Source organism: Natrix helvetica (genome assembly GCF_964273705.1).
Source record: "Natrix helvetica genome assembly, chromosome: 2".
Lineage (NCBI taxonomy): Eukaryota > Metazoa > Chordata > Lepidosauria > Squamata > Natricidae > Natrix > Natrix helvetica.
Window position 1 is genome coordinate 235,452,209 of NC_138552.1, and position 21,575 is coordinate 235,473,783.

General features: G+C 36.5%; 1 protein-coding gene across 3 annotated transcripts in view; it reads right to left on the minus strand.

Annotated features, from left to right (window-relative positions):
- The window catches only part of RBKS (ribokinase), a 65,235-nt gene that overhangs the window by 31,823 nt on the left and 11,837 nt on the right, over positions 1 to 21,575 (minus strand). For 2 of the 3 annotated variants that reach the window (XM_081941017.1, XM_081941015.1), the window contains exons 2-4: positions 12,935 to 13,067; positions 10,472 to 10,535; positions 2,618 to 2,680 (exon numbers count right to left, since the gene is read on the minus strand). In XM_081941017.1, the coding sequence (XP_081797143.1) occupies positions 2,618 to 2,680; positions 10,472 to 10,535; positions 12,935 to 13,067 (260 nt within the window). Of the gene's footprint in view, positions 1 to 2,617; positions 2,681 to 10,471; positions 10,536 to 12,934; positions 13,068 to 14,080; positions 14,182 to 21,575 lie in introns of all 3 variants that reach the window. The other variant, XM_081941016.1, reaches the window with a different exon arrangement.

A 21,575-nucleotide genomic window follows, 5' to 3' on the forward strand; every position in this document is an offset into this window, starting at 1 on the left:
GATTTTTCTCCCCCCAGATACATTCAGTGAAAGATTGTCCAAGATAAATATGTCAGCCTAAAGTCTCAGGATGGTCAACATACTTTCTGAAATCTTCTACAGTTACATTTAGTAGTATTTTGAAAGACGGCTATTAATGGTGCATTAACAAAGGAATAGTACAAGAGATAAAGTAGATGGAATGCTTAAGGTCATAGAATTTCTTTTTGTTCTAAATGTCATCATGAATGGGGAAATGATATATCATGGAACAGATATGTGGTTTGTGTGTTACATTATTGAAATTTTTCACTTCCCCTCCCTAATTTTCTGAGGTAATGTTTTATAGGTTTCACAGGCTTTTTTACGTTGTTTGTAGTCAGCATTAGCGATAAGGGGTGCATGATTTTTTTTTTTTTGCCATTGCTTATATTTTCTAAATATTTATTTAATAGTTATCATCCATATATCACATGGAGATAACTTATCCACAATATTTATGCTAAGGGTCTTTCAGTTGGAGGCATATTCTTTCACCCACTAGATTTCATTTTTTAGTTATGATGGTCATTGATAAACTTGTCATTTATTTATACAGACTTTTCAAGAAGCTTCAGAACTAGGGGCTATCAACAATCTCTCATGACAGAACATTGGATGAACTACATGCATAAAATATTTTCTTTTGGTCAGCTTGGAACTCTCGTCAGTTTCTCACCCTATTCATTACTGCCAAACCATTCACAGTTCTATACATGCATTAGATAGTTGCAAAATTTATTTTTATTTGACATCTTTGTCAAAATGTTTTTTTTTTACTTATACACATATATATTTAGATACACAGGAGAACAAAAACAATAGTAGGTATTCATAAATAATTGTTGAGACACCTAGGATTCTAGAAATTAAGCCAAAATCTAGATCCCTGATCTTCAATTTGTGGGTTATAATCCCCTAATTTAAGTTAGAGGGCTACCTCTATAATCTTTTCTCTTATGATAAGGATAGACAGACTAGGAATGGCAAACCTATGGCGCGCGTGCCAGAGGTGGCATGCAGAGCCCTCTCTGTGGGCATGCATGCCGTCGCCAACTGTTCTTCCGGGTTCCGGTGTGCATGCGCGCAACGGAACTCGGAAGAGCAGTTGGCCGCCACACGCATGCACTGGCATGCTTCCGGCACTCCGGTCTGTGCACCCTACAGTTTCAGGGTAACGTGTGCTGTAAAGGTGGACTAGTGTAAAATATGAAAAATATCATAGGAAAGAGAATTAAAAAACAAACAAACCCAAATGAAATATTTGTCCCTATATTACTATTACATACTGGCTGGTGGATTCTGGGAACTGAAGTCAAAATATTTCTAGGAAGCATCAGACTGGAAAAAGTTCAAAGGCAATTATTTACAATTGTCACACTATGAAGTACTTTCCAAACCATTTTTCCCTGTGGCAAAAAATAAGCAAATTAACAAACAGCGGTTCAACACCCAAAGCTGAGTTCTGGAAATAGTTGTGTGTGAAGACTCTTATGCGTTTACCAGATGCCAAGATGGAAAAAGCCAGCTTCTAGTCTGCAATCTGTATCAGCCACCAAGTTTGATAAGCTAATATTACATCCAGAGAACTTTCTTCACTTCCGTTCTTTAATCTCACTTGTCAATCTTTTACAGTCACTGCAACTCCCACTTTGCACTTAAGATTTTTGCACACAAGCTTCTGTGTGTTTGGAAAAATAAGACTGACTTCTTTGAACTGCAATTAATAATTAATAGCAAAAGACACAGCTAAGCTGAAACAAGCTTGCCCTGATTTCTGAGTTGAAGTGGCCCTCAACTTATAGGGTGATGGTATTCTATGAGCAATAAGATGGCGCTTCAGTGCCCTGTAATGTCCAAGAACCATGCTATGACACTATTTTAACAAACTGATATGAGAAGCTTTAAAACTCAACCACTGAAAACATTGTCTCTCCAGTGTAGTATTATAATGTAATATACTATATATTACATTATATTATAATGTAAATTATATTATAATGCTATTTTCATTTAGAATGGATTTTTCCTTTATTTCTGTGGCCATGTTTGCCCAATAATTTAGAGGGGTTTCCCAGGCATAATTGATCATCATCTCTGCTCAAAATTCACAGGCACAATAACCAGGTGTAATCATTTTCAGCAAAATGAAAAGAAAACAGTGCTACTGAATTTGATCATGGGGTATAAGAGGCAGAGGACTGTCACTAATCCTTCTTTAGTTAAGAGACAAATGGGTTTGCAGGATTTTGTAAAAGCTTAACCTACAGTTTACATTGCTTCTTTTGAGTCATTCTATACAAAGCATATGAAATATTTTAGACAGAGAAAAAACAACAAGTTATCAGCTGTGTCCTGTAATCCTGTTGCCATTGCCAGGTGTGTTCAACCCCCCTGTTCCCTCCCCTCCATGCCATCAAAAGTTTAATGATATAGAACACAACTTAAGTGTATTTGCTTCTGGGCTCAATGGTATAGATATGCAACATGTGGGAAAACTTCCTTGGTTATATCTTTAAAAAATGAAACTTGACAAAATTAATATCTCATCATACATAATTCAAATCTAATGCAATTCAGCTTATTCTTTGATATGCACCTTCACTGTTGACCATGATTGAAGCAGCTCCTGTTGCAGCATCTTCTGTCTGATTTACAAATTCTAAGGTAAGAAAGAAAAAAAGTTGTAGAGATCTTTCAGCAAATTAGTGAGTTACATCAGCAAACATTACAGCTGAACAGCTGGCGTTTAAAATTTTAATAATGAATACCAATGCCAAAAGCGGGGAAACATAAATGCTAAATTACACCCACATGACAGCAAACACAAGCTCAAGATTAATTAATTGTGGCTAATTCTGTATTTCAGGAAAAAAAAACCTGATCTAAATTTAGTACAGACATTACTGGCAGCTGTACTACACTTGTTATTCACTAGACATGCAAGTCAAAGTCATGGTTAAAAGAGTGTGAATTTGCTCTGCTTATTGGGAAAAACATCAACCATAATGTGACTCCTTTAGCTCGGGAAACAGAGTAACCATTGTGAAGCCTTGGCTGCATTAGAGTAAAATATTACATTCCTATCCATGTTTATCTGGAAGTACGTTTACTCTGCACAAATGTGCTGAAATTAGTTTAAAATTGGACTTTTACCTAAATTTAACAAGGTTTAGCCAAATCCTTCCCGGAAGCCACGTTAGTGGCTATAGCCTATTCAAATTTTCACCTTTCTATAAATTACATTCTGAGGAATATTTCATCTGCAAGACAGATTCCATTTATATACTTTTGTAATAGCTACAGACCGTAGATGGGGAAGCTTTGCCTTCCATAGCTTGCCATTTCCAATTAACATCCCCCAATGCTCTTGGTAAACAAGAAAAATGATAACTGCCCTCAATCAATAAATAGTGGGATATAGATTCTCTCTGTTTTGTGTAGAGAAAAATATACTTTATTAATCTGCAAAATTTATTCTAAAACCACCCAACCAATGGCTGTCATGTTCCCCCAATTGGAATTTGACAGTAAATCACACATTTCCTAACACTTCATTACTTAGCTTGATTCCTTGGCTAGACTTGGCAGAAGATTCACAGTTCAGCTAGATCAGGGGTGTCAAACTCACGTCGTCACGGTGGCATCACATGACTCCCTCCCCCTTTGTTAACTCGGTGTGGGCATGGCCAGCACGTGATGCATCCAGCCTGTAGGCTGGAGTTTAACAGCCCTGAGCTAGATGAAGCCTTAAATTCAACAATTGATTGGTGATAGCCAATGAGAACTTATCAATTACTAGTATCACAGTCTTGATGTTTAAACTTAAGGTATGATGGAATGCCTAACAGAACCTAGGAAGGCAGAGGAGGAAACAGAACTACTATATATATATATATTTAAAAATGATGGAAATGTGAGAAAGACACTGAGCAACTAGGTGTAAATTGAATGGGAAAATTGCTTTGATAAGCTTTCAACTTTGTTACATTACCCAACTAGCTACAAAAGTCTATCCAGAAACTCAAATGGTTGTTTCCAGAGATTACCATCCTTAGAGGCCTTGACACGACTTTTTTTAAAAAAAAACTTTTTATTTTGTTTATGCAAACTTCACATCTTTGCAACACATTATACTTCTTTTACATATCTGTTGTGATTCTTTTATCTCTACATATAAGACTTCTATAACTAAACTATAACTAAACTCTCTCTCTATATCTATCTATCTATCTATCTATCTATCTATCTATCTATCTATCTATCTATCTATCTGCATTTATATTATTTCATATATCTTTTTTCTTCATTCTATATATAACATTATTATAATATAATATATAACAGGTGGAGTTGCACTATATATAAGGAATAACTGCATCTCTACAGAAATAGAGCACAACAATGATGAGAATTATCTTGAATGCATTTGTGTCAATATTAAAGGTTGGGAGGGAAATGACATTGCCATAGGTCTATACTACAGGCCACCCAACCAAGCAGAGGAAGTAGATGAACTTTTTGCTAGTCAGCTAACAAAGGTATGTAGAAAGCACACCACAATAGTAGTGGGGGATTTTAACCACCCTGACATCAACTGGGAAACAAACTCTGCACCAAGTGGAAGATCCAACAGGTTCCTAACAAACCTAGCAGACAACTTTGTTTCCGAAAAAGTAGAGAAGGGAACAGGGTGATCAGCCATATTGGACTTAATTCTCACTAGCAGAGAGGAAATGATAGAAGGTGTTGAAGCCATAGGAACCCTGGGGGCAAGTGACCATGCAATATTGGAATTCAACATTATGCAAACACAAGTAGTAGAACAAAGTCAAACTAGAATCTTGGACTTTAAGAGAGCTAATTTCAATAAACTTAGAGAGAGCTTGGGAAGAATTCCATGGAGGAGAATCCTCAAGGGGAAAACAACTCAAAAAGCTTGGGAAATTTTGAAAAATGAGATTACAAAAGCCCAGTCTAGCACAATACCAATGAAGAAGAAAAATAACAGTTCCCAAAAGAAACCAGCATGGCTGCATAAAGAACTCTCTGACAAATTGAAAGACAAAAAAGATAAGTATAAAAAGTGGAAAAAGGGGACATAACTAAGGCAGAATATCAGCAAATAGCCCGAGCCTGTAAAGATGAAGTAAGGAAAGCTAAGGCTCATAATGAAGAAAGGCTTGCCACAAAAGTAAAAAAAAAAAAGCTTCTTCCAACATGTTAAAAACAAGAAAAAGGTTAAGGAAATAATTGGTCTATTGCTGGGAGAAAGTAGCAAGGTGACAAGCACCAGGGAGAAAGCAGAACTATTTAATTCATTTTTTGCATCTGTCTTTACACAAAGGGATAAAACAGTCCAACCTATCAAAAACAGCACCACAAAAATCACATTAGGAACACAAATTGAAATAGGGAAGAAAATGGTAATTGAGCACCTGTCTACCCTAGACGAATTCAAGTAACCAGGATCGGACGGATTACACCCAGGGTTCTGAAGGAACTGGCAGATGAGATTTCAGAACCACTGAACTATATTTTTCAGAGATTCTGGAGCACCGGGGAACTGCCAGAGGACTGGAAAAGAGCTGATGTGGTTCCCATCTTCAAAAAAGGGGAAAAAATAGATCCAGGCAACTATAGACCTATCAGCCTGACCTCAATACCAGGAAAGATTCTGGAAAACATAATCAAGTAACGAATTAGTGAATACCTAGAAGCAAACAAAGTAATAGCCAAAAGCCAACATGGGTTTGTCAAAAGCAGATCATGCCAGACTAATCTTATTGCATTCTTTGACAAAGTGACAAAATTAGTAGACCAGAGGAATGCCATCGATATAGTTTACTTGGACTTCAGTAAGGCATTTGATAAGGTAGACCATAACCTACTACTAGATAAAGTAGAAGAATGTGGGTTAGACAGCATCACCACCAGATGGATTCGTAACTGGCTGACCAACTGCACACAACGTGTAGTCCTCAATGGAACTGCATCTACATGGAGGGAAGTATGCAGTGGAGTACTTTAGGATCAGTACTCTTCAACATCTTCATCAATGATTTGGATGAGGGAATAAATGGGGAACTCATCTGATGACACCAAGCTGGCAGGAATAGCTAACACTCCAGAAGATAGGCTAAAGATACAGAAGGATCTTGACAAACTTGAACATTGGGCACTAATAAAATGAAATTCAATGGTGAAAAGAGTAAGGTTCTACATTTAGGCAAGAAAAACGAAATGCACAGGTACAGTATAGGTGGTACCTTGCTCAATAGTAGTAACTGTGAGAGGGATCTTGGAGTCCTAGTTGACAACCATTTAAATATGAGCCAACAGTGTACAGCAGCAGCTGCCAAAAAAGCCAACACAGTTCTACGCTACATAAACAGAGGGATAGAATCAAGATCACGTGAAGTGTTAATACCACGTTATAATGCCTTGGTAAGGCCACATTTGGAATACTGCATTCAGTTCTGGTCGCCACAATGTAAAAAAGATATGGAGACTCTAGAAAGAGTGCAGAGAAGAGCAACAAAGATGATTAGGGGACTGGAGACTAAAACATATGAGGAACGGTAGCAGGAACTGGGTATGTCTAGTTTAATAGAAAGAAGGACTAGGGGAGACATGATAGCAGTGTTCCAATATCTCAGGGGTTGCCACAAAGAAGAGGGAGTCAAACTATTCTCCAAGACACCTGAGGGTAGAACAAGAAGCAATGGGTGGAAACTAATCAAGGAGAGAAGCAACTTAGAACTGAGGAGAAATTTCCTGACAGTTAGAACAATTAATCAGTGGAACAGCTTGCCTCCAGAAATTGTGAATTCCCCAACACTGGAAGTCTTTAAGAACATATTGGATAGCCATTTGTCCGGAACAGTGTAGGGTTTCCTGCCTAGTTGGACTAGAAGACCTCCAAGGTCCCTTCCAACTCTGCTATTGTATTGTATTCTATATATTCTATGTATAACAACCTTTATTACATTTGAGTCATTTTGTATCCATTTATTATTTATTTGCTATAGTCTATTTCATATTTCTATCCTTTAATTGTTTTCTGGTTTTGTAGTTGTTTATTAATTTTTTGATTTTTCTTCCTTTCTTTTTTGCTTCCCCCCCCCCCCCCCATCTAGCCAATTATACCATAAATCCCATACGGAGTAATATTCAGATTCTTTTTTCTTTTTTTCTTTTGTGAGCCTATCCATCTCTGCACATTCCAATATTTTTTTTATTACATTTTCTTCTGTTGGTAATTATTTTTCCAGTTTTGTGCGAATTTAATTCTCGCTGCTGTGATTATGTATAGAATTAAGTATCTAATATTTTTTTCAAAAATTCCTTTTATAATTCCTAACAAAAATAATTCCGGTTTTAGTTCAATTTGGTGTGTGGTAATCTCCTCCAGCCAATTTTTTTCCAATATTTTTTCGCAGATGCACATGTCCACCATGTATGGTAGTATGTTCCGTGTTGTTGGTTGCATTTCCAACAGATAGGTGAGCACTCCGGGAACATTTTTGCAATTCTCGCTGGCGGGAGATGCAATCTGTAGAACATCTTGTATCTGTTCTCTCTATATGCTATTGCCATTGTTAATTTGTAATTTATTTCCCACATTTTTTCCCATTCCGCCAATTCTATAGTATACCCAAAATTTGTTGCCCATGTTATCATCGTTTCTTACACAGTTTCTTCTTCCATTTTAAATTTTAATAAATAATGATATATATTTTTAATCAATTTTTCTTCGGTTCTCTGTAGAATTTTATCCAGTTCTTGCAGATATATAAAGTCCACCTTATAAAGTCCACCCCTTTGTCTGTCTTTTTTATACCTTGCCTGTATTTGTAAATAGGGCCACCAGCCTATGTCTATTACCTCGTCTTTCAATTCTTGCCTTGTTTTTAATCTTTCTTGGTTATCTAATATGTTTTCATATCTTATTATCTTGTTTATGTCCAATATGTTTGGGTATATCAGAGTTTCCATGGTGGATAGCCAGATTAGGATTTTGTTGTAGTGTTTTGTTTTGATTTTTAACCATATCTGAAGTAGAGTTTTTCTAATTAAATGTTTTTGGAAATAGCTATGGGTTTTGTCTTTCCCATACCAGATAAAGGCATGCCAACTCAGTTCCAAATGTAATCTTCTATTGTTAGTAATGTTCTGTTTTTTAGATTGATCCAGTCCCTTATCCAAGTGAGAGCTGCTGCTTGATAATAAAGCTCCCAATCAGGAAGTCCAAATCCTCCTTTTTCTCTACTGTCCTGTAACAATTTTAATTTAATTTGTGGTTTTTTTTCCTGACCAAATAAATTGTGCAATTAATTTGTTTAAATCTATGAAAAAGTTTTTCCCTAGGCTAATTGGTACCACGTGAAATAAAAATACAGTTTTTGGTAGTGTATTCATTTTAACAATGGCAATTCTTCCCATTAGTAATATTTGTAGTTTCCTCCAATTTTCCAAATTTTTCTTAATTTTCTGAATCATTTTATCATAATTGCCTTCCTTAATTGTTGAGCATTTCCGTCAGCCAAATTCCTAAATATTTTACCTTTTTTACTATCTGCATTCTCAGATAGAATCTAATTCTAATTCCTCTAATTCTAATTCTTAGTAATGATCTTTATTTTGTTCTTGTTAATTTTAAGTCCTGCTACCCTATCGAATTCCTCTATTTTTTGGATTAATTTAATTCCTGATTTTAATGGTTCCTCTAATATGAATACCGTATCGTCCGCGAATGCCTGTGTTTTATATTCCTCTTTTTTATTTTTAATCCCTTTATTTCTTGATTGTTTCTCATTTCTATTACTAGAACTTCCAGTGTTAATATAAATAATAAAGGTGATAATGGACATCCTTCTCTCACTCCTTTCCATATTTTAAAGTCTTCTGTAGTGTCACTATTTATTACTTTTGCTGTCTGGGCTGAATATATTGATTCTATCATCTTTATAAATTTTTCTCCAAATCTCATCATTTTTAACTGTGTGATAATGAACTGCCAATTTAAAATGTCAAAGGCCTTTTGGGAGTCTAAGACCATTTTCCTGAATTCTCTTTATAATATTCTAGTGTGTTTATAATCATTCTCATATTATTTTTTAACTGGTTTTGGTAAGAAGCCGTTTTGATCTGTGTGAATGATTTCATTTAATATTTTTTTATTCACTCTGCCATTATTGATGTCAAGATTTTATAGTCTGCGTTTAGTAAAGAAACTGGTCTGTAATTTTTTGTTTGTTGATGGTCCGAATCTTCTTTGGGTACCAATGTTATATATGCTTCCGTCCATGGTTTTGGTAGCTTCGCTTCTATAAGTGCTTGATTAAATAAATCTAATATCACTGTTTCTATCTGCTCTTGCATGGCTTTATAAAATTCTACAGGTATACCGTCAGGGCCTGGTGTTTTATTATTTTTTTGTCTCCTCAGTGCTTCCTTTATTGTGACTTTTTTGCTTAGCATTTCTCTTCTCTCTTCCTCTCTTCCTCAATTTCAGACACATGACTTCTTAAATCATCACTAGCATTGATGATATTACCTAGTTTGTATAATGAAATGTTTGCAGGAAAACAACCAAGCTCAGAGAACATCATGGATCCCTCACAAGGCTTTCCTCTTTTCTTTTATTTTTTCTGAATTAATAGATACTTTATGTGACACATAGCTGAAGCTGAATGGCTGTTCTACACAACAGCCATCTTTGCCATGGGAATTGTTGGTTTCCATCACAGCCCTCATACAGGGTAATTTATATGCTACGCCACAATACAGGTGTTAAATCTATTTACCTGAAAGTTTAATAACTCCCTTGTGAGGTAACCAGGTGGTTGAATCAAGTCTAAACATTATGTAGGAAGAAGTATTTTTTCATCTGGGTTATGCTGGCAGTTACTTTAATTGAAGTATTATGAAGGAACCAAGAACTGGGAGACTGTGAGGTCCTGCCTTGGGTACAAAGTCAGCTTAGATGATCTTGACCCAGTTACTTTCTCACAACGTTGGGAAAGAGGCAATGGCAAACTACTACAAACATGACAAAAAAAGAATCAAATATGAAAGCCGACTAGATTATTTTGGTCCAGCCAGCCTTTCTCAGGCAAACTTGCTTTGCAGGATTGTTGGTGTTGGGGAAAATAGGAGGAAGATGGAATATTAGGTATTTTCACTGCCTTGAGTTATTTACAAAAATAATAATGATGGCATTAAAACAATCTTAATAAAAAAAACTTCTGAAAAATCTTGCAAAAGAAATCTGCAGGGACTTGTCCAAACAGTCTTTGAGAATTGCACACAATAGAAAAAATATTATGAAGAATGGTAGATGTTTGTTTACTACTCTATTCATTTTCTTATTGAGGAAAACTTTGCAAATCATATATTCAGAATATAGTGATTGATATAATTTGGTTCTGAATTAAAATAAGGAAGATACCTGTTGGAATCTCATTTTTTTTTAAGTGTTCAATGTAGTCATTACCAAAAGAATCTTTCCCAACCTAGAGAGCAAAAATAAACAACATTACATATTTCAGATTACCCAGCTCATCTTGGACAACATTCTCAAGGATGGGCAAGATATGAATTACCATGTGGTTGAGCTTCCATTAGCCCTGGCGATGACCCCTGAAGTATCTGCTTTGCAGCAATTAAAAATATTTCAAAATGCAAATATTCTGAATATGCAAGAATAAAAATGTACTGTTTGTTTTTAAAACCAATAAAATTTTATTCTATATTCCTCCACTGTCATATAATTTAGAAACAGGACCTTTATATCCCTCAATGTTGCTACAACTGATTCTTAAATCATAAGATATTACTGATTTTATAACATGATTAAACCCCACTTTTCTAACATCTTCCTCAGAAGCAAGAAGTACTGAATCCAGTAGGGAGTCCTCTCCTCTATATGAATAGCACTGAGGACTGGGAGAGTAACACCATTTCTCTCAGGAATGAGTGCATTTAAAAGTACATTGAAGTTGGACAGTCAGGTAATTTAAATAAAAATAATTTTTAATCAATAAAATGTTACAGAATATTTAAAAATATGTAATGAGAAGTGTAGATTTTACAACTATGCATTTAATATCTTTGATGATGAAATCACAAAAGATTTGTTAAAAATACAGTTAGTTATAGAACTAAAGAAAACTAAACAACATCATATGCTCTATGGCCTGTGAAATGATAGACATGGAAAATATTTCTTAAAGAATGAGCCCATGGGAGTATCCTATCTATACACAATTTAGTAATGGCAGAGGATGCACAGCAATAACAAAATCCTTAATGTCAGAGAAAAAACAAAATACTGTAAAATGAGATCAAGTAACAAGGATATGAAATAGAAGCCCTGAAGTTCTGGGTAGTGTATCTCACATGGCAACATTTTATTAAGGGTTCAATTGAATAAATTCTTCAGTTGAAATCATGGATAAATGATTGTTATAACATGATACACTATGAGAAGCTGGTGGGCAAAACTGGAATAGCTTTCGGTTAATTATAGATAGAATTCTTCACATTTTATATCAACGACTGTTCTGTGTGTCTTTGGATATCCGTGAAAATAACAAAAAAAACTCTTTGGGAATTAGACTCCAATGCCTATTCCTTAAGACAGCGGTCCCCAACCTTTCCGGCTCTGCGGAAAGGGAGCAGCGGATACAGGGGGAGGTTGTACACGTGTCTGCTTTTTGCACAAATGAAGCTTTACATGCTTGCCTGCTGCTTAAGTGGATTGATTCCCAACTGGCCACGGACTGGTACAATCTATGAACTGGGGACCCTTGCCTTTAGAGACGACCATGAATTCAGTTTTGATACTGAAAAATGTTCTAAGTCTGCTCCATGTGCTCAATTATACTAATTGGATTGATACACAGCATTAAGCTATGGTTTGTTTAATAAACCACAACATTTGAGAAGAGGCATCATGCTAAGTCATAAATCAGAATTACAAATCAAAATGGCTGGATTTAATATATCCACTACAATGAAACAAACAAGTACTTTATGACAATCTCATACATGAATTTATACTATTTCTCAAGTATTATGTACCCGGATTCATTGCTTTGCACATATTTCCAGTTGGTTGACCTTTAGGTTCTAGTATAGGGGTGTCAAACTCAATTTCATTGAGGACCGCATCAGGGTTGTGTTTGACCTCAGGAGGCCAGGTTGGGTGTGGCCAGCTCGACATTACTTGTGTTGGGGGCGCCTGTGGTGGCTTGAGCACTCTGCCAGCAAAAATGGGTTCCTGAGCTCCATTTTTGGCTGCGGGCCAGATCTAAGCACCCCACAGGCCGGAACCACCCCCCAGACCTTGAGTTTGACACCCCTGTTCTAGTAGAAAAAAGAAAGTAGAAAAAGGAGTGGCTAGACACTAGAATAAAATGACTTTGTTCCTATGGGGAAAAATATTTGCAAACATTTCATGTTCTCCATAATTAAGCTCAATTAACTTATTTAGAAAATGTTAATCTTTCTCTTTCAAAAATACAAAACTGATACTTTGTATTGTATATTTGGAAAGATGCAGAATAGACTGATTAACATAAAATTAATTTAGCATGTCATGAGCCTGAAAAATATGTTAGTATTACCTATATACAGTATTAACGCTACGAGCTTTAAAATTTTAGAAATTTGATCATGGGATGCTATGTCAGTCTTAGATTGCACAGAGTACACCATTTGCCTACCCCTATATTGTACTAACCTTTATCCATAAAAGAATACACATAATCTTTTTAGGATTTTTTTTTTGGCCTTGGATAAGACAGCTGTTAATTGCTAAAATGAATGTGTAAATTTTGTCTGAGTTAATATTTGAGCAATTTATTAAGAACAAGATATACTGACAATAACCTATATAACCAGTGCTTACCTTGCAGATCATTGAGATTTTAGTCCCAAGGCGAGCTGCCTGAACACATTGGTTGGCACCTTTCCCCCCAAATCCAGTGAAAAATTTATACCCATGTATGGTTTCTCCAACTTTTGGTAGACGTTTGGTAAGGCTGTTGAAATAAAGAAGGAAGGATACTCTTTATTACAAATTAACAACTGAATTCTTAAGAGTTTTTAAATATTAACCATATAGAATTGTTAAGGCCAAGTACTATAGAGATTTAATTAAAAGTAGTTCCAATAATCCAAAATTTGTAAATGCAACCTCTTTCATGCTCCTACAAGAACAAAAAATAAAACAGACCCCCACAATTGTTTCACTGTTTCAAATTAGACGATAGGTAACTAATCACAATATAGGAAGTAGTGAAACAAAAGGTGTATATAACCCACTGTTATTTGCCTAATAACAAAAAGGGGACCATTGCAATAAGCATGCCCATTTACACAATATGCATACACTCTGAGAGAAAAAAACCCACCAAATAGTTCTTTTGTGATTCCACAACATTTAAAACCTCTCTTTATAATAAAAATAAATAATGAAAATACGGACACTGGTTACACAGGCGTTACAATGGCATAAATCAAAGTCAAATCGGAACGGATTATTGAAGAAAATACTTCACAGCCTAAGGACAGCCTTGGGTTGATTTTTAATATAATACAATAGAATCACTATGTAGAAACTTTATAATCCTATCTGGGAAGTTAAAAATGCTTTTTCTTTTTGTAGGTTTGTGTTAGTTTATATGCTTTTTTAAAAATACATTATTAATACAAATTTGTAAAAAATGAAATATAACCTGTAATATTGTATCTTATAATAATCAAGGCAATTGCTTTAAAATCATCTTAAAACAAAATTCATGATCACACACAAAAAAAAGGCTATTGAACATGGTTAAGGGAACTTCAGTTTCATCATGCAGCACCATCCTATATACTACAAGGCAGGACTTCTCTTCGGGAGGACCGGGCTTTCTAGCTTCTGCTGCAGCCTGGTATAGTAGCAATAGCACTTAAGATTTCTATATCACTTCATAGTGCTTTACTGCCCTCTCTAAGTGGTTTACAGAGTCAGCATATTGCCCCCAACAATCTAGGATCTCATTTTACTGACCTTGGAAGGATGGAAGGCTGCTTCAACCTAACAGCTGCTTCAAACTCACAGTTGAGAGGAAGTGATGGAACTGGTCTCTCAGTAGTTGCAAGAATTAAAAGCTGATTGCAGAAGACAGGAGACATCAAAAGAGGTAAAAGAAACCCTGGAGAACTTAGGTAGGAATAGGCGGTGTAGGAAATCAAAGGCTCTTAATCAAGGGGCTGTCATAAACACATGGATATTATTGATGCAGCAAGCTGGAAAATCTCCAGTACTTTTTATACCAAAATATGTTTCGCTGAATATAGGGAAGAACAGAGTATAAAAATAAGTCTGAAGGGGAAAAAAATCATACCTCACCAAGATAACAGCAAGTTAAAAGTTGGCCAGCCATGCGGTAGCATGCAAGTGAGAGAGAGAGACCCCTTCTGTTTTAATCTTAGTTTCCCCTCATGTCTGAGCAGTGCAGGACAGGGCATAAACAAGCAGGTTTCTATGGCTGATCTATTGTCCCAGCCTCAGAAATGAGATTAGACTGGAATAATAGAGTTGGAAGGGATTTTGGAAATCTTCTAGTCCAATCTCCTGCCCAAGCAGGAGACTATTTATCATTCAGCAACGAGATGGAGGGATGGGGTGGAAAAAGAATGGTTAAAATTAAAATAAATTGTGAAAGCTAAAACAAATATATTGTGTCAAACATCTGGAGAACCAATCACATAAACTTTGCTTAAAATATCCAGCTTAAGACATCAAAAATACATATGTCCATTTCTTCCTGAAACACACTTCCATCTCATGTTAATCCTCCTGCCAAATACACCTTAATAGATAGCTCAGGAAAATTCACTTTTAGAGATACAGCTTTTAAGAAAAGAAAGCCGTGCTATAATGTAATGCTGTTATCTTGTCACCGAATTTAGTAATGAGAAGCAATTACTAGATTTTGATTTCATTAGGCTAACTTTAAAAGCATTTCAGCCTTCTGTTTTGAAATGGCAATTATGAGTAATTTCTACGATTTTAAGGAACCATCTGTTACTGTGCATCCTCCATTCACATGTACACTCAAATGTGCATTTTCCAGAGGAGTTGAGCACATATATTACAGATTTAGCTATGTTTTGAAGGGAAACAACTGCTTCTATAACAGAACAAAATAACCTAAACAAGCATTCAAGTCCAAAGTCAGAAGCTTTTATTTTTAATACAAGTTTGTCTACATACATATTACAAAAAGTAAAACTACAGAATACATGGTCCTAACGTGAAAGAAAGACAAAAATAGTAGAAATTAATATTTATCATTTAAAGCAGGGGTATCAAATTGGTGGACCAGGGACTGGATGCATCATGGCGGGCTATGCCCACCCCAGCTCTGCAAAAGCAAAAACGTCACGATATATCATGTGACATGATCGAGTTTGACACCCGTGATTTAAAGCATAGGTGGGGAACCATGGTCCTTTTATGACTTGTGGACTTCAAATCCTAAAACAACCAGAGATTTTTCACTTTTGATTTAAAGAGTAGAAGGCAATACAATGAAAATTGCAAGACCAAGATAAATTCCAAATAACTGTTTGGAAGCACCTGAAGACAGGAGAAGAAGCAATGGCTGGAAATTAATCAAGCAGAGAAGCAACTTAGAACTAAGGAGAAATTTCCTGACAGTTAGAACAATTAATCAGTGGAATGGCTTGCCTTCAGAAGCTGTGGGTGCTCCAACACTGGAAGTTTTAAAGAAGATATTGGATAATCATTTGTCTGAAAAGGTGTAGGGTTTCCTTCCTCAGTAGGGGGTTGGACTAGAAGACCTCCAAGTTCTCTTCCAACTGTTCTTCTGTTAAGGAGGAAGTAACAGTGTAGAAAAGAGAGTGCTGACTCTCCCATCTGGTCTTACATGCTTAGGAAAATAATCATCTCAGACTATTTCTTGGTCTTGTTGTTTTCAGTTATACTCAAACATAAAAAGAAAGTGTCAAAGTGTTCAGAAAAGCTCAATTTCTATGTTGTCCGGAGGCCAACTGGATGATACAGTTAATTAGACTGCCGGTACTTGTGGTAAAAGTGGAGAGACCCAAAGAGGCTTGGCAATCATTAGGTTCCCAGAAATTAAAACAATTTTTTATTAGAACGTAACATGGAAATCCTCAAACTGAGACTTCTTCTTAATCCCTGATTATGCCAGAGAAAATAACAAAGGAAGTGAGACTTGATTAAAGGAGGAAAACAAAGTACCATAACTGCTTTCAGGTGCTTTTGGGAACAGCAAAAGGTTCTGATGAATGAAGCTCCTAATCAGAGGAAAGATAGTTAATCCAGTAATTATGACCTCCTGGCCAGAGGGTATGGTTATATCATTTTCTAAGTTGCAGAAGGAACTCTTGCCAGAAGCTTCTCCTCTTTAGCCTCACAGAAGTCTTAAGAAAGCAAAATGACGTTACTTTTAATTTTTCAGCTAGCTCATGTATGCAGGCGAAATATAAAGCAAATCACCCTTCAGACTATGATGGCCTTCAAAAGCTTTCACTTAACTGTAGATGGACATATTTCTATCAGGGAGATGTCTTACAGATAGTAATCACTTGGAATTTTCCAAAGTCTTATTTCACATTGCCTTCACAGGGAGCTCCTGCCTAGTGGTGGGACTCAAATAATTTAACAACTGCTTCTCTGCCCTAATGATCATTTGGGTGGGCATGGCTGGGTAGGTGCGGCCAAGGGGTGTGACAGCACTCAGCCTCCTGCAGCATTCTGCAAATCACAACAGGGAAGGGGGTTAATTACAAAATGAGGGCTTTGCTTTGTGACATCCAGATCAAGCGAGCAAGGGATGTGAACTGCACAGAAAATACATTTTGCTTGGTTATGAAGAAATATCCCCAAAGTCAGATGTAGACTAAATATAGACTGACCTTTAGCTATACATCTTCCTAGCAAACAGCAAATTCTGAAGCTCCAGGTAAAAACGATTCATTTTAGGATGAGTAACCACAGTTTGCATGTTGGAGGTTCCTAAAGGAATGCTGGCAAACTCTGTATTTTAAAGAGCATTTGAGGGAGGAGTGCAGAATTGCCCTTCTCTGCCTGAGACTGTAGAGACCCGGCACCAGAGGTGGGTTCCTGCCGGTTCGGGCCTGTTCTCCCAAACTGGTAGTGCTGGCTCCAAACAGAGACCGAACCGATTCTCTGTTTTTGTTAAGAGGGCCTGCCTGCCGACCCCTGGGTTATACTTACCTTTATTCCAGCTTCCAAAACCCAGCTGATCCAGAGCGACAGCTTGAATTGCCGCTCCTCAGCTGTTTTCCCTTTTTTCTGACTAATTTTTGCTCAACAGTGCACATGTGCGCAGGGCGCGTCTGGCATGTGCGTGCTCAGCAAACCAGTAATAAACTGGTTAGGAACCCACCACTGCCTGGCACCACTCAAAACACTGTTTGTGAAGCAACTGATCAACACTAAGAGGGTAAGACACTAGATTAGTATATAAAAATAAGAGCAAACTCCACTCCCTTCCAGTACTGATGATATTACCTAGCTTGGTAATGAAACATCTACAAGAAAACCATCAAGCTTAGAAAGCACCAAGGATCCCACAGTTCAACCTTGAGCTACAAATATTATCTTCTATCGATAAACACTTTTTGGTTAAGGGACTCAGAGCCTGCCTTATATGAGATGGCTGCCAGTGGATTTCATTCTAAATTTTGATATGATTTATGTAAATGAAGAATGTAGAACTATAATGGCTGAGTATTTGATCCTTCATACATCAAAAAATACAAAGCTAAGGGAACAACAAATAAAAAACAGATTTGAAAAAAGAAAAGACTTAGGGAAAAAAAAGAGTAAAAGTGTAAGAAAGAAAGAGAAAAAGAAGGAAAACCGAAAAAGAATGACTTCCAATTTTTTTGGGTACATAATATCAAACTCTTACTCTAAGATTAACATTTTTCTACATTATTTCCATAATCCCATATGTAATCATCAAAGCCCAGATCAACTTTTAATTTCATTTTCTTACAAAAAGTCCAGTAATGGTTCACATCGCTTTAATCACTATTTGTTAAGGAAACCACAACTGATTTATTTAATTGCACCAAACTTTAAATAAAACAGGAATGGAAAATCCTAAACTCTAGTGTAGACCCATGCTTCATAACTTTGGCAACTTTAAGGTGCATGGACTTCAATTCCCGAGACAGCATGAAGTTTGCCCATCTTAAACTTGCCAAGATTGAAAAATGCTGAAAAGTCAGTTTTAAAAAAGTTTTTTAAAAGTTCAATCAGACCTTCCAACTTCTGGGGGGGGGGGGGGGGGAGATCTCACAAAGCTGGAAGATCTGACTGAGCTGATCGCACAGCCAGTCCATTGCAGCCTCCCAACTGATCAGTGTGGCTCCCAGTCATGTCACTGCAGCCACCTCACCTTGAATGGCAAACCCCGGTGAGTGGGGCCAGCCAGTGGTGGGAACAACCAGTCAAACTACACAAATGATAACAACAGGTTCAGCCAAACCAGTGCAAACCAGCGGAATCCCTCCATTGCTTCTGCCTCTTCTTGCCTGTATTTGACTTACTGGGACTAGATTTTCTTGCCTAGATCTGAACACTACCTTTCCTTGGAGGAGCTAAACAGCCAATGAATGGGATAGGATGAATTTAGAAAGCAGCACCAATATGCAATATATACAATATACAATAGCAGAGTTGGAAGGGACCTTGGAGGTCTTCTAGTCCAACCCCCTGCCTAGGCAGGAAACCCTATACCGTTTCAGACAAATGGCTATCCAACATCTTCTTAAAGACTTCCAGTGTTGGTGCATTCACAACTACTGGAGGCAAGCTGTTCCACTGATTAATTGTTCTAACTGTCATGAAATTTCTCCTCAGTTCTAAGTTGCTTCTCTCCTTGATTAGTTTCCACCCATTGCTTCTTGTTCTACCCTCGGGTGCCTTGTGGAATAGCTTGACTCCCTCTTCTTTGTGGCAACCCCTGAGATATTGGAACACTGCTATCATGTCTCCCCTAGTCCTTCTTTCTATTAAACTAGACATACCCAGGTCCTGCAACCATTCTTCATATGCATATATAAAGTGTTTTGTTTGACAGCAATACTGCATGCTCTTCTTTGACAGACCACCACTATAGGAATTTAGCAAGCACAATTGGACTGATAACTGGATTGTTAAGCAAAGTGGTTTCTAAATGAAAATTACGTGACTGTGACTATGCTTAGGATTTTACTTCAGTTTGCCTTTGCTTCTGGCCATTTCCTTTACATGAACTGGCGTTATTTCTCTTTCTCTCCAAAAACATCTTAATATGAGGTAACTTAGAAAGTGAAAATAGGATAGAAACACTGTGAAGGTCATAAATGTGAGATTGGTCACCAAGTTGATTTTTTTAGCACCAATATACATTTCAACAGTCACTAAATGAGGCAGTCACTAAGCAAGGACTACCTGTACTAGCCTGTAAGCTATCATTGTATAATATACGGAGCTTGTACAAGATATCAAAAGCAGATAGGGAACTCTAGATTATGCTGCGTCAAATCTAAATCAGATTTAGGCAAAATTGGTGGTTTTTCGGGAGGGTGGGGTAAAGTTTTGTCTCTTGGTATTAAAAGCACAAAGTGATTCAAGATAAGAAATGAAGGATGCTGGTTCTGGGAATGCAGGCAAGGTACATGTGCTGCCCCAGCAGTATGTAGCTAGTGTAGGAATTAAGAACTATCTCCTTTAAGAAACTACCTCATGGGAAATGTAGTTCCATAACATGTGATCACATCTATGTTCCTGATTGGCCACTGGGACATTTTGCCCATATACAATGTTTATAGCCGGTCGGTTTGAATACCTTAGTGAACTGGAATAGTAGTGTGTATTGCCTCTCAGCATGGGAGTAAAATCATCATCTTGTTACACCACGTGATGGAACAGATGATGGAAAGTCAGAAGTATCTTAACACTGAATTGTAAGTTTTGCTATTAAGAATGCCTGATAATAAACTTGATCTGAACGAGATTCCTAAGCGTGGAGTTAACTGCATGCCCCGAGCAAGTCTACAACGCCCGAGACAGAACAGTACATGAATGGAATAGCTCCAGTGGTAAGAAAATACCACAAGGCATTTCTTAACCCAGAAGAACACGTTAAATCTGAATTAACGCCTTCTGATATTGGATGGTCAGGTAAAATGAACTGACGTCTAAAAACAACCGGTTTCAGAACTAAAAGTACACAGGACTCAGTAATTTTGGAGAATATCCTCAGAAAGAAACATTTTTTAAAAAAAAAATAGATTCTAGAAAAGTAAAGAAAACCTAGAGACTGAAACCAATCAACTGAGTACCGGTAACTTATATCCATGTAGATAGCTACTGATATACAAAACTTTAAGTGCTGAGGAGGTTCTCCAGTTAATCATTTTTATAACTAAGTAACTTGGTCTGAATTTAAGAATATTTAATCAGCGTCTTGAAAGAATAGTGGTGCATAAAATCTATTACAGATCAAGAGTGTTAACATAGAACTCTTAAATAACTGAAGACTATACTGTTGAAGAAAATACTTAATAACCAAGGAAACAGGCAGAAACACTGGCAAGCAGGCCTATTAAATGCCAAATGGCAGAAGATGTTTACACAGGACTTTGTTCCTGGCAAAAAAAAATGTTATAAGGGTGTTGACAACACAGCATAATGTTCAGTTTGTGAAGATCTTGAAATATGGTGAGATAGAACAAAAACCTTGCAGGAGATCCAAAGTATGCCACTCCGCCTTCAAAGTCCAAGTAAATGTAATATCAAATGAAGAAGAAGCAAAAGGAATATTTATCTGAGAAACAAACTTGGTGGATTTTCTTGCTATCAAGTAATTCTTCCAAAGTCTAGTGTCAAGTTTTATTATACTAAGGTCTGTCAGGATACTGACAACAGATACCAACATTTCCAGCCCAAAATGCTGCTTATCATCTTATAATTATAAAAAATTATAATTTTATAATTGTACTGTACTGGTGTCTGAGTGATAAGGATGAAAGTTCCATAATGAAAGATCAAGATGTGTATGAGCTACATTTCCCATTCCCCCCCAAAGGATAAAATGGAAAACGAGCAGTTGAGAAAATAAAAAGTTCAAAATTTTAAATAATAGGAGGAAGAGGTACAATTGAAGCATGTAGTTGATAGAAACATGATTGGGAAATATCTACTTTGAACTTATTTAAATATTAAAGGTATAAAATTAATTACCTCATTGATCATAACAATATGATTAATCCATAAGCATACTGAAGCAATACATCAATTACCGCAAGTCAGCATAGATTTATCATGAATTAGTTTTACAAACTAACCTTAATTTTTGATTGAGTAACTTCCTTAAAAGATTGTTGAGAATGCTATAGACGTACTATAACCTGACTTAAGCAATATATTTAATAAAGCATCACATGGCATTCTGTTTATCAAGCTAATTAAATGTGAGCCAGATAACCAGATA